This window comes from Notolabrus celidotus, chromosome 12 (assembly GCF_009762535.1).
Source record: "Notolabrus celidotus isolate fNotCel1 chromosome 12, fNotCel1.pri, whole genome shotgun sequence".
NCBI lineage: Eukaryota > Metazoa > Chordata > Actinopteri > Labriformes > Labridae > Notolabrus > Notolabrus celidotus.
The window spans coordinates 14,481,955-14,495,649 of record NC_048283.1 but is presented as its reverse complement, the minus strand read 5'-3'; the positions used below and the strand labels follow the sequence as shown (position 1 = coordinate 14,495,649).

Genomic DNA, 13,695 nt, shown 5'->3' with positions numbered 1-13,695 from the left:
AAATGTTCTTCAATCAGACCATGAGAAATTAAACCATCACTTTGGGTCCATGCTATAAAGCTCCCTCAAAAAGCCCATTGTTTTTATGAGCCTGAATCTATGAGCTGTTTGCTTTCATCATACACAAAGCCACATTTAAATTATTATTTTGTTCAGTGTGTGATTTGACACCGGGGTAAATAAGCAGTACAAACAGATGGGGATAACTGCTGTAACCCCATCAATCAGTGTAGCCTCTCGCCTCTCACATGTGCAAATATAACAGGTAAATGCTTGCAGCTCAAATAACAATGAATATTCAGAATGTGGAGTTCAAAAAAGAGAAAGTGGACACAATTAACTGCATAATACAATTCGTAACCATAGCCCTGCAGAAATTGGCACCTTTATGAACCTTTATATTGGCTGTTCTGCTTTTATTAAGACGGTCAGGGAGATGTTCATTCATCTCTGAAGTACCAATCCTTTAGAGGAGAGCATTTGGGACGAGTACAGCTGTATAAACTAGTGTGTATTGCAGGGCATTTATGTTGTATAGGTTATAATGTTCTTGTTAATGCTTTTACCCTACGTGTGTGAAAATATATGTTTAAGGTCATAGCATTATCAGTACTACAAAACAAAATACGCTTTTTTACAGTACTGCTCTCAGCTTATCTTACAATGGAACCTTAACAGTAAAAAGCAGTTCTGCTTTTATACCTGGTATGATTACACTACATCAGGGGCATCAACCTCATTTCAGTTCAGGGGCCACATACAGCCCAACTTGATCAGAAGAGGGCTGGACCAGTAAAATCATAACATAATAATCTATAGAGAAGGACAACTCCAAATGTTTCCCTTTGTTTTAATGCAAAAAAGTACATATACTCTGAAATTGTTCACATAGCATGAACTACCTTTTTAGAAAAACAGCCGTTGTATTTTTCGCAATGATGAGTCTCATAGTGGGACCTATGACGTCCGCACATGTATGGTAAGTATGCTCACGATATGTGGCTCCTTTTTTCGAAAAAGGTGGATCCACTGCTCCTGCTGTTACAAGTTTACATACGAAAACTTTAGAGTTGATTGGATCTTGAAGTGCTCTAAAAAGTCTATGAATTTCCACCGGATTACGCAAACTGCAAATATTCTCCCGGAAAGCCGTTCAGGTGTGCTCATAGACTGTATAAAATATGGTCGTAGGATCCGTGACGTCACCCATCTGTTTCTAAAGAGCTGTTTTGAGGCCGATTGTGACGTAAAGAGGCGGGCTTTGAGCCTCCTAGCCAACAGCTACAGTGTTCCCGCAGTCAGCTGGGCCTCTCATTGGAAGACTTGTAATCTCAATATTTTCAAAAATGGCTGCGTTAGAAAAAATTCACCCCCCCTCAAAGTGATAGCAGATCGAGAAATGAACTATCCAGACTACACTGTGTGTATGCGGTTTCCGGTACATCTGGAGCCAGCCTCAAGCGGATCCTCCATGAACTGCAGTTTTTAACACTTTGGCATTGGACTCATATTTTTAGACAGATAGCAGTTACTTTTAATGAAAAATTGTAGCTGATGTCTTTTCTTTAATTGTCCACTTTGGGAAGTCATCCATAGGCCGGATTGGAACCTCTTGCGGGCCGGTTTTGGCCTGCGGGCCGTATGTTTGACACCCCTGCACTACATTGTCCGTTTCTAAGTTTGTTTTGATAGATACACAGTGTTTAGTGCACACATAGATGTCAGCATTACACTGGTAACTGGCAATGGAAGAAAAGACTAAATTTCTGTTTTGGCATTGCCCAACTAACACCATCAAAATGAAACACACAACTTGCTACCCTTCAGTCACTGTCATTGTCTATGCTACAGTAGTTCTCTCACAAATGTGCAATTAGTGTCATACTGACTGTGCTGGTGATTCATTTCAGCAAAGTGGCTTTGCTTTGCCAATAAAAAACAACAAAACCAGTAAAGGGAATAGTACTCTAACATTTTGAATTAATTCAACATTAAAGAGGTTCACAAGCCTGATTTATCTATCCAGCAGCAAAAGTGGTGAGCAAAATGATATCAAAGTTACTCACCCCAACTTGATCGATTATGCTTTTATGACAAATCCACAGTCATCACGCGGAAAGGCCCCCTCCCCTATTCAAACGGTTGTAGGTAATATTAACCGTCTGTCGCCTTCTGACTGTGCAGCTAGCTGGCTAACCTCCGGTAGCTAGCTAGCTTCGGTTTTTATTGTGCCAGAAAAACAACCGAACAAAAAACGAGTGACTTGTCAACTTTGGCTTGCCTGTCCCGAGCTCAAACATGAGATATATACTGTTTGGTTGAAACGACAGGTAACTGCTCGCCATCGCGGTAACGTCATGTGACCTCAGCACCCCTGTTGGGGGTCGTGATCCGGTCACACACTGCCTAGTGTTCAGCTTCTTCATCTCTGGGACCTTTAAAACTTTCTCTCTAATTGTTTTCAGCTAAGTCTATTGCAGTTCACAATATTTTCAGGGAGTATGCCGTTTTTTTATTACGAATACATATGTAATATAGAAAACATACTGCGATGGGTAAGGACTAAGTGATGTGCCATGATCAAAAGCTGCGGCTCTGAGAGCCGATACTTTACAGTGAATCAGAAGAGCCGGCTCGAAAGAGAGCCGGCTCAAAGTTTTTTCCTTTCGCTGCTTAGCTCTCACAGAGCTCAGCCCCAGCTCTGCATGGTTCTGGTTCTGTTTGCTTGAGTTAGATTCTGGATCTGTTTGCTTGAGTTTGATTCTGGTCTGTTTGCTTGAGTTTGATCTGGTTCTGTTTGCTTGAGTTTGGTTCTGGTTTTGTTTGCTTGAGTTTGGTTCCAGTTCTGTTTGCTTTAGTTTGGTTCTGGATCTGTTTACTTGAGTTTGATTCTGGTTCTGTTTGCTTGAGTTTGATCTGGTTCTGTTTGCTTGAGTTTGGTTCTGGTTTTGTTTGCTTGAGTTTGGTTCCAGTTCTGTTTGCTTTAGTTTGGTTCTGGATCTGTTTACTTGAGTTTGATTCTGGTTCTGTTTGATTGAGTTTGGTTCTGGTTTTGTTTGATTGAGTTTGGTTCTGGTTCTGTGTGCTTGAGTTTGGTTCTGGATCTGTTTGCTTGAGTTTGATTCTGGTTCTGTTTGATTGAGTTTGGTTCTGGTTCTGTTTGCTTGAGTTTGGTTCTGGTTCTGTTTGCTTGTGTTTGGTTCTGGTTCTGTTTGCTTGTGTTTGGTTCTGGTTCTGTTTGCTTGAGTTTGGTTCTGGATCTGTTTGCTTGAGTTTGATTCTGGTTCTGTTTGATTGAGTTTGGTTCTGGTTCTGTTTGCTTGAGTTTAGTTCTGGTTCTGTTTGCTTGTGTTTGGTTCTGGTTCTGTTTGCTTGAGTTTGGTTCTGGTTCTGTTTGCTTGAGTTTGATCTGGTTCTGTTTGCTTGAGTTTGGTTCTGGTTCTGTATGCTTGAGTTTGGTTCTGGTCCTGTTCTGTGGATATGTTTGCAGTTTTTTGTTAATTTGAGCAAAAAAAAAAGTTTGATTAAAATACTAAACAAAAGTAAGAATGGTTTTGTGACAGAATAAATGCACAAAATAAGGCAATTATAAGGCTTCTCATAAAAACACTGTAAGTAAAAGGGTTTTCAACACACAAACCATTAGTTTTGCAAAGTTAAGGTAACAAATCCTAAATTAAGAGCCGTTTCTAAGTCGAAAGATTTGACTCCCGAGAGCCGAGTCAAAAGAACCGACTCTCTGTAAGGAGCCGAACTTCCCATTTTGGCTAGCTTAAATCAGACGACTGTGTGTGTGTAAATCTTTATTATACAGCATATGGTGTAAATAGATTAATGGATTCATGCCAATAATGCAACACAGGTTTTAAATTATTATGTAATGGATGATGTCCATGAGAACTGCTTTGTGACCAAATCATGGAGTATCCTAACTTGGGACTAACTACTCTTACACACCTTTGGGTAAGACGCCAAGCTAACAGTTTAGGCCCTGTCAAGCATGTAACTTGGGCACACTTCCATGTGTACATCCATGTAACGTCCACTTAAACAGAAAACAAGTTAAACCCTTTAAATATGAAGGTGTCTTACAGACATGCAACTAATGTAATTTTTGTATTTCAAATTGCCTCACTATTCTAACCCATGAGCTTAGTTATGAAACGATCTAAAACAAATTATAATACCTCTTTGTCATTGCCTCTTTTTTTTTGACCTCCTACATGTTATCAACATGAAATGGATTAGTACTGACTCTTAAAACAGTATGTTATCTTGTTTACTAAACTGTGACAGTTATTTTCTCTGCCATCAATTTAAAAACTGTTTTATTGACTTAAAATAGTTTACATTGGAAAAATCTTGTGCAACCTGATTTGTTGTTGTGTATGATAACCTACATAAAATACATAAACATTCTCTAAGCAACTGAAACACCACATACTTGCCTTTTCTACAACATCTTGACCCTTTTGAATACTTTGCATTTACTGGCGTTGTTAAGATTACTAGAGTTTTGTGTCAGTCAAATCAAAGGTGATATCCTTCAAAGAGGCTGGTTATGGTTGATGTTGGTGTGGTTTTTTTTTTAATCCACTTATTTCTAATATATCTTTTCCTGTTCCCCCAGGTAGGCTGGTGGGAGAATGGTGTTCTCAGGCTTCGGTACCCAGCCTGGTCTCGCTATGGGCCATTCCTTAAACCACCTGATGATGCCCAGCACCTGAGAGTTGTCACACTTGAGGAAAGGCCATTTGTCATTGTTGAGCTTGCGGACCCTGCATCTGGCACCTGCATCCGTGACTCAGTGCCCTGCCGACGACCCCTTAATGCCAGGTTTGAATTGTTTTGGATCTATGACACATATTTATCCAGAATTACGATTTCAACAGGTTAAAATCAAGGAAATAAAATCATATAGAAAAGGAAAAGAAGGGCAGGTGGTATGAATTGAGTTCCTGAATTCTCATAATGCCATCCAATTGAGGAGACATCAATCACCTATCAAAACTGTGGTCTCTTCATTTTACGAACGTAATCAATAACAGACTGCTCTCCTGGGGATCAGCGGAATGACTCAGGGGTCTGGAATCAGATACGACCACAGTGAAGCTTTATGGTTCATCAGCTTCTGAAGGGATGACAGCAACTGTCCTACACTGGTCGATCAAACCTGTCATCAAGGGCTTGGCCACAGTATTCCTTCTTGTGACCATTTTCTCCTCTTTGGTTTTCTTTCTCTGTCTTGTTGTTCCTTTTCCTTCCCCTCATAATTCATCCAGTGCTAACCCTAGTACATGTAAATACCAACCAAGAGTTCAAGATATCAAGTTTTTATGTTCACTCTATTATTTTAATTTTCTGTAACATTAAACACCTCAAAGTTTGCAACTTCAATTTTGTGATTTTTGATCGTCTCTTTTATTTTGTTACAGTGCCATCCACGAGGGTGTGGCTCCCATGAAGCAGTGCTGTAAGGGCTTCTGCATTGACATCCTGAAGAGACTGGCCAAGATTGTAGGCTTCACCTATGACCTTTACTTAGTGACCAATGGGAAACACGGAAAGAAAATTGACGGGGTTTGGAACGGCATGATTGGAGAGGCAAGTAATTGTTTATGTGTGTTGGGGTAGGGGGGTGTTGTTGCCTGTGGTTCTGCCTATCCTCATTTGTGAGCAATGTGTTCTCGATGTTAGTCCTGTGTCACTTGACTCCAGTTTGAAATGCGTTTTTTGTGTGTCGATTTATTTTGTGCTTCTTTATACTTGTGTTGCATTTTTCAGTCAACAAGCTGCAATGTAGCATTCCCCAGCCTGTGCTCCAGCGTCCTGGGTGACCAGTTAAACGCTTTGTGTCACATCAATCGCTGTGAGAGTTATGGCCACTTAAGCACTGCCAGCAATCGGGCAGCTGTCATTTATTACACACATACTCAAACAACCCCAGACATGCACGCACTGAAATACAGATACAAACATACATAATGAAAGAGGGCAGAAAAAGCACAGTAACATAAGTTTAATGGATGATCTTTCATCTTGTTTGTCCATTTGTGTTGAAGACACTTTCTCCTGCAAAGACTTAAATACAGTGTGTTTATTTGTAGACACATTCTCATTCACTTAAACAGAAGTACAAAGACACATTCGCACATACTGTCAGACACCCCCTGGCTGATTGCGATTAGGCCTTGATATTTTCTTGGCAACACTTACTAAGATCCATGATCCCATATCAAGAGAGGCAAAGAAATGCTGGCAGAAAAAAAGAACACACACACACACACACACACACACACACACACACACACACACACACACACACAAACGGACAAGTGTACAAGTGTACACATGCTCAAAGACATATTAAGATCGATACGGATGCTGCTGTTTCATTGAAGCACCCCGCTGTTTCTATCTTTGTCCCAGAGGGAACTTGCCAAATGCCAGTTGTCACAGGTTCCAAAACAGTTCCTCTGAGCTCTCCTGCTCAATCATTTATAACTTGAGCCCGGGCCAGAGCTGTCTGTCAAATCTATTTTCACACGCAAAAGGCCAAGTGAATTTTGTTTTCTCAAACTAATGTCTGTCTTTTGATCAGATGCTTCAAGCCTGCCATTCTTTGATCAGGTAATCCAGAGACTTGGCAGAGTTGAGGGGAGGGGTGCGCTGCTTTCCACTTCACTTCATTTTTCTGCTGATTTGCTCTGAAGAGTGGATGTGCCATGTCTAATGTAGATTAACATTTCACTTGTACAATCAGCAGACACAGCAATTTTCAGGTTTTCTAGATGGTGGCAAAGAGGAGACGTGCCTCAGCTCATTTTGTATGCTAAAGAGATGCACAAGAGACAAGTGTTCAGTATTTGTACCAGATTGAATCCTTGGCCTTTCTCATCCAGCCAGGTTTGAGAGCGTACAAAGGGTCAGGGGGCAGAAATGTCACTTGTTCACCTGGAAATGAATCCATGCAGACTGTAAAACTTTGCCTCTGTTCATTACTACTGCCACAGGAATTACCTATAATTATATATCTCCTTCACCACTTGTTCTTATCCTCTGTAGGTGGTATACAAGCGAGCGGACATGGCCATTGGCTCACTGACTATCAATGAGGAGAGATCAGAGGTTGTGGATTTCTCTGTCCCTTTTGTGGAGACGGGAATCAGTGTAATGGTCTCCCGTAGCAACGGAACTGTCTCACCATCCGCTTTCTTAGGTAAGAGGCTCTGTTTATGCGAGGCTGCTAGCTGATGTACAGAATCTAATCTAATTGTAAAGTGTTGAGTTTGCATAAAAAGCCCCAGTCTTTGGCTGCTGGTCCTTACATCTAGATTAGCCGTTACTTTTTTCCAAGCTTCTTGCATCTTCTCGACTCAGAGTTTCACTCTGTCAGCAGACTCAAGGCTCCAGCGGGAGAACACTGTTATTGGCCTATAGACTGCATTGAGATGATTGTAAAAAAAGAGCGTGTTTATGGACTTCAGGAGGATATGTGGGCTCTATTAGTTTCTGTTTCTACTGTGCACAAGGGTCTTCTCTCTTTATAAATAACATCACATGCCAGGAAACCTAAAATAATACTACCATCAATAAACAATTAAAGCAGTGTTATCTTTCTGAAACTTCTATGTTTATGTAATGTGTTAATTTCAATCTTTTGTTTCCTTTTGAAGAGCCCTACAGTCCAGCCGTGTGGGTGATGATGTTCGTCATGTGCCTGACCGTGGTTGCTGTGACCGTCTTCATTTTTGAGTTCTTCAGCCCTGTGGGCTACAACCGCAGTCTCCAGACCGGCAAGAGTGAGTGATGGGTCTAAGCTGTCTGTCTTTCTCCCTCCTCCTGATAGATGTCTGTGCGTGCAGTCCATCGCTGTTGCTGCACAGGTCGAATGGAACAACACTGAAATCCCCCTGGATGGTATTTAAAAAATGTCAAAAGGACTTTTCCATGCAATAGGAACCTGCTTTGTTTCTTTAGAATTCATTTTCTTGCTGTCTTATTGGTCAGTTGTTGCACTAAAAACGGACTTGTGGGCATTTTTACTTATGGACATTTTGAATGTGCTGCCCTGAATCCTTAAGTGTGAGTTCAGGGAAGAGGAAATTATACCTCCAGCGTGTTGAACTGCATCCAAATATCCTGGATATTGAAGCAGTCATTTATTATTCAACAGCATAGTTTGTACCCCTGTGATATTCAGTATGCCTGATGCCTCGGTCCAATACCCAGCCTGACTCGCCTCTTTTACTGCATGATTGCTGCGCTCTACATAATTTTACCTCTCTGTCATCCTCCCATATATCCCTCTCATTCACTCTCATCTCTCTCCTTCCTTCCTCCTGTACTCCTGTCGTATAGAGGCAGGAGAGTTTGAGCCCTCTGAATGGTGATTTGCACCATGCGGTTTAATTATTTGTAGGATCACGTAGCAGCTGAATTGAGAGCTGTCATTCTCCAAATGTATAGTCGCCGCCTTATGAGCTTTGGTGTCAAAAAGCCTGCCAGGTATTTTCACATATAGCAAACCTATCTTACAGATCATTCAGGGGAAGTTTAATTTGAATCGGCCGCTTCATCTGCAGTCAGACGCTGCTGAATACACTATTGTGCTGTGCACTGGCTGGATTGCTGTCTTAAAAGTTTATCTTACAGCTACTCATTGCGCTCAAAAAAGCTTCCTATTTTCTCAATCTTTTCTCCTGTTCATGTTTTTTCCAGAGTCTGGAGGATCTACTTTTACTATAGGGAAGTCTGTATGGCTTTTGTGGGCCATTGTCTTCAACAACTCAGTGCCAGTGGAGAACCCCAGAGGAACCACCAGCAAGATCATGGTGCTGATCTGGGCCTTCTTTGCTGTCATCTTTCTTGCCTCTTACACTGCTAACCTGGCTGCCTTCATGATCCAGGAGGAGTACATTGACACAGTGTCAGGCCTCTCGGACAAAAAGGTGCCTCACTCCTTGAATACTGATTAAGAGGGGAAAGCAGGAGGAGAATTAAAGTCTTAGAGTGAGCCAAATCCCATGCATTTGAATGTTTAAATTGATTCAAGCACAGGAAATTAGAAATGAATAAAATCTTGTTAAGTTACCCAATTACCACAGTTCTCAAATACTTAAAAAAGGCAGTTAAGTCCACAGACTGCTCTCTTTTACAGATTTAACTGTGCACATAGTGCTGTAAGTTAGTCTGAAATGTGGACAGAAATAGGTCAGACAGATTGGTGCACAGCCTGCTGTGTCTCATGCCCCTTCTGTCTCTCTCCCTTGCTACCCTTTGCTCCACTAGTTTCAGCATCCCGAGGAGCAGTACCCACCTCTGAAGTTTGGCACAGTGCCCACGGGAGCACCGAAAAAAACATCCGCTCCAACTACCCAGACATGCACCAGTACATGGCAAATACAACCAGAGAGGAGTGGAGGACGCCATAATGAACCTCAAGACTGGGTATGACAGCCACAACAGAAATGTGTTCATTAACTCACATTTACATTTATCTTTGTCACCCGCAACATCTCTCTTTATTTTCCAGTGGCTGATTTTCCATTAAGGCATGCCTTACAAATTATTGTTTGATAAATTAAGGAAGTTGTTAAGTCGCATCAAACTTCCCTCAGGCAATATAAAACCGCATTGTGTTTTGCTTGACATTGTTCTTATGCTTGCAAGACATTAAAAAACATAGCCCAGATGTTCATGTGACAAATTATTGAGTACAGATTTATAAAGAACAAAGAAAACATTTCACAGGACTCACACTTACAAACAGAATGTTTCCATGTGGAATATTTAATACTCTTGGTCTTGGATATTGATTCATAAAGGTAACAGAGAGAGAAATGCACCAATGATAATGTTAAATCAACACATTTCCTTCCAACAACCTTAAAAAATATAATAATTTCGATTTTTACTCCAACATATGTCTGCTTAGATCCCTGTCCAAGCTTATTATCAATGAAATGCAGATTAAATCTTCATGATTATAATGTAATATTTAAATAGAAATTCAAAATGACATCACTTCTGAAATCTTCTTTTTTTACTAGAAAATCAAAGTATCCATCCAAATCCATAGAGCTCAAGTTTATGTAGTGCCGATAAATGATAGGGAGATCTTTTTTTGCGTTGTCTGCTGATGAAATATGATGAAACTAACTCTCTGACCACAGGCCAATTAAAATCTGATTTCAACATTGGTTTGCAATACAATCTCACCCCAGTAAGTCACTCTGTAAATGTGTGGGAGTGATTGTATCACACAATCAGCTTAGAGAGGATGATGTTGTTGGGTTCATATAGACTTATGGATGTTTAAATTGCTTTCTGTTTAAGCAAGGGAAGGATTTCTTCTTTACTGTGGGATTGCTGAAATGCTGACCTTCTGTAATTAACAGTAGACAATACTATCAAGATTGATCATAGAAAATATATTACTGCATTTCCTTCATACATGGTTTGTTGGTATATGTTTAGTCTGTATTGTAAGAGACGTATTATTATGATTTTTTCCTCATGTTCTTTTTCTGTCACCAGCAGGCCATCATACACAGCAGCATTCTTTTCAACTCTGAATAACATTTCACATCTTCTGTCACACTTTCTGCTCTTCCTGCACTGATTCTCCTCACCTTTACTCTCTCTCTTCTCCTCCCTCCCTCCCTCCCCTCCCTCCACCTTCACTGCTATCTCCACCCAACCACTCAGTGAAAGCAGCATTCCCTCTTCAGTTTTTCAGTGGAATCTCTATCACCCGTCATGTGTTGGATTAATCCCAGTTTACTTCATCTAAGCTTCTGTCACCGTGTCTCCCTCCCCGTTGCACCACAATTACAACTGAGTGTTAGCATGCACAGAAAATCAGAAACTTTACTTCCTTTTTGCTGTCTTTTCCCTTTCTTATCTCTCTCCTCTCGTCGTCCTCATCTATCTTCTATCTTACCATTTATGTCTTTTGTTCTCCCCTTTTTTGGTCACTTCTTTCCCCTCTCATGTGCCACCATCGGTGTGGTCTGTATTAAACTTATAATCCTCATCACTCTCAGGCTCTATCCCATGTCTTTTCCCCTGAAGTGGTGTAAATCTCCCTCCACCCCTCTCTCTCCTCCCTGTCACTGCGCTCTCTGCACAGTATAATCCCCGTCCCCCCTCCACCACCTCCCCCCTCCCTCTTACTCACACATCTTTCCCTGATATCTGCCTTATTTTATTCTCCTTGTTTTTTCACTTTTCTGCAAAGCCTGCTTTACTATTCCACCCTTCTTCCCGTCTCTTGTTAGATTTAACTTTTTATGCCCTCTCTATCATTCTGCTGCGCCTGTCAGCCATCCTTTTTTGCGCCCCAACTCTCTTCCCAGGTACATCACAGAGATCCACCTTTATACCTCCTCCCCTGTCTCAGCCATTCTCTCCATCCTTCTGTTCCCTCTCTCCCGTTAATGATGAATGAATTCTCCCTTGATCCCTTTACAGGAAACTGGATGCTTTTATTTATGATGCTGCAGTATTGAACTATATGGCCAGGAAGGACGAAGGTTGTAAGGTACGGACTAACTCACACTGGCTCTTTGCTTGCACACTAGGATCAATATATGTTCGCCTCTCGGTTAGTTTCTTTAATATCTGCTCACTGTCCTTTTCCAAGGTGATGACCATAGGCTCGGGGAAGGTTTTGCCACCACAGGCTACGGTATCGCCCTGCACAAAAACTCACGTTGGAAACGTCCTCTTGACCTGGCCCTGCTGCAGCTGGTGGGAGATGGTAAGAACTGTGGGAAGGGAAGGAGAGGGAGCAAAATTTAGGACAATGGAGGGGCAAAGAGAAGGTTATGGGTAATATGGCAGGAGATAAAGCGACAGAGAAGAACAAGGGTGGGGGGTGATTGGAGGACACGGGGGGTAGATGAATAAGAGGATCTCAAGTAGTGGATAGGGGGTATGTAAGGTGAACCGAGGGATGGCTGTAAGGTGTTTTGATTGTGACAGAGGGAACAATGGTGTGTAGGAGAGTGCTGATGGTGATAGTTAAGGGGATTGTAGGTCTCTTTATTGGATACAAGATAGGAGGGAAATAAAAGGGGCAGTGGGTGCATGGGAATATCATTTGTTTCTCAAGCATTGCAGAAAGGGTTGTGTTGATGAATGTGCACGTGCTCCTCCCCTGTTTTCACTCCTCACAATCCTTCTGACTTCTCTCTTTTCCTCCTCTCTTTCTGGCGGTAAAAAAAAAACCATAAGGATCCGATTTGTGAGTCAGAGTTATAAAAAAGGGGGATCTTCACAACTTGTGCGGTGACAGATTTACACTCATTACGGATTAGCAGAGACTGGAACAGAGAGCGAGGAAGTGTTAGGAAGAAGTGACCAAGGAGAAACACCTGAAAAACCCTGAACATAAGGACGTGCTCAGAAGTAAAAACAGATGCAGGGAGAAGATCAGATAATTGATAAATTGATATTTATATTTGTCAGCCTGAAATACTTGTGTCAGGGATTAATCCGTAGAGCAGAGTTTTAGAGAGAATCTGTTTTTAGCACGAGTTGTCAGTACACTAATTCTTGATTGTCATTTTACACAGTCTGCCACACACATTTATTGTCTCAATCGGATGCTGCGTGTTTGGCTTTTTCTCCTGTTTTAAATCAGCTTTGCTTATGGTGTGGAGGACAAAGCCCTTTAGCTGTTTCTGGCGCGCAGACACTTAGCTGCTTACACACTGATAATGCCAATTTGGTGCCAAGATCTATTAAATAAGGCTGGCGTCTGGAGCTGAATTGTTGGACCTGAGGAAGAGTGTGTGTGTGTGTGTGTTTGTGAGAGAAAAACAAGTGAGCCGGGACAGCCTTGACATGCTTTGCCTGTTGTTTCGTTAAATTCTCGGTGTATGCCCTTGTCCTTGCTTCTGTTCTGTGCAGCACAAGCCCTTAACATCAGCTGTGTACGTGGGATGGATCTAGTTAAAGGGTGGTTTTGAATGCTGAGGGTTCTAGTTGTAGGCAGGCATTATTTGAGTGGATTACTAAGGAAGAGGATTAGTTTGTTTGGATGTGGAGGGAGGAGAGAAGGAGGGATGGAGGGGCTCAGTATGCCCTCAAAGGCTGCATCTCAACAATCGCCCTGCGGCTCAAGGACCCAGCATCACACCTTCAGCCGGGCTCATCGTTTCACGGTGTGACATCAGTATGTACCTTGCGGTGTTGAGTCATATCATTTTACAACAGCATTAGAGTATAAGGGCACTAGATGTCCGGCATTGCTTTTTTTTATTCTCCTTGTCGCGATCTCTGGTGATTCATACCGAAGCTTAAAGAGGCGATCCATTGATCTCACTACAACTATTTTTTGATAAAGGCAGAACTGCTGAGTTGCAAGATTTTCTCTTTTCCTTTTTATCAGATCCCCTTCTTTTTTTTTTTGCATAGTATCAGGATTTTGTTTCCAAGAATATATTATTCAGTGAGTAGATATTAAAATAATGTGAGAAGCTGGCTTTGCAGCTTTTGGCTGGCAGGCTGTTTTCAGAAATCTTGCAACGAATGCCGAGAGGTTTGTCATGTTGTGATAAAAGGAGAGGATTGTACGGGTCACGGTTTACTGCTCAACAACAACTGTGGAGCTCAGCGTCTGTGGACATGTCTGGCTTCTCGCCACATCTGGCACACCGCAAATCCAGAACATGCACACAGACACTT

The 13,695-nt window shown here is 41.7% G+C and overlaps 2 protein-coding genes across 2 annotated transcripts in view; one reads left to right on the top strand and one right to left on the bottom strand.

The window, feature by feature from the left end:
- Positions 1–2,582, bottom strand: part of pitpnc1b (phosphatidylinositol transfer protein cytoplasmic 1b) — a 72,990-nt gene extending 70,408 nt beyond the window's left edge. Inside the window, exon 1 of the mRNA XM_034697166.1 lies at positions 2,067–2,582. The gene's annotated coding sequence lies outside the window, so the exon portion shown is untranslated. The remainder of the gene's footprint in view (positions 1–2,066) is intronic.
- Positions 1–13,695, top strand: part of LOC117822444 (glutamate receptor ionotropic, NMDA 2D) — a 55,958-nt gene that overhangs the window by 31,252 nt on the left and 11,011 nt on the right. The window contains 11 exon segments of the mRNA XM_034697163.1: positions 4,631–4,836; positions 5,436–5,604; positions 7,066–7,219; positions 7,677–7,802; positions 8,722–8,951; positions 9,292–9,340; positions 9,343–9,396; positions 9,399–9,450; positions 11,476–11,545; positions 11,648–11,669; positions 11,672–11,764. Coding sequence (XP_034553054.1) covers positions 4,631–4,836; positions 5,436–5,604; positions 7,066–7,219; positions 7,677–7,802; positions 8,722–8,951; positions 9,292–9,340; positions 9,343–9,396; positions 9,399–9,450; positions 11,476–11,545; positions 11,648–11,669; positions 11,672–11,764 — 1,225 coding nt within the window.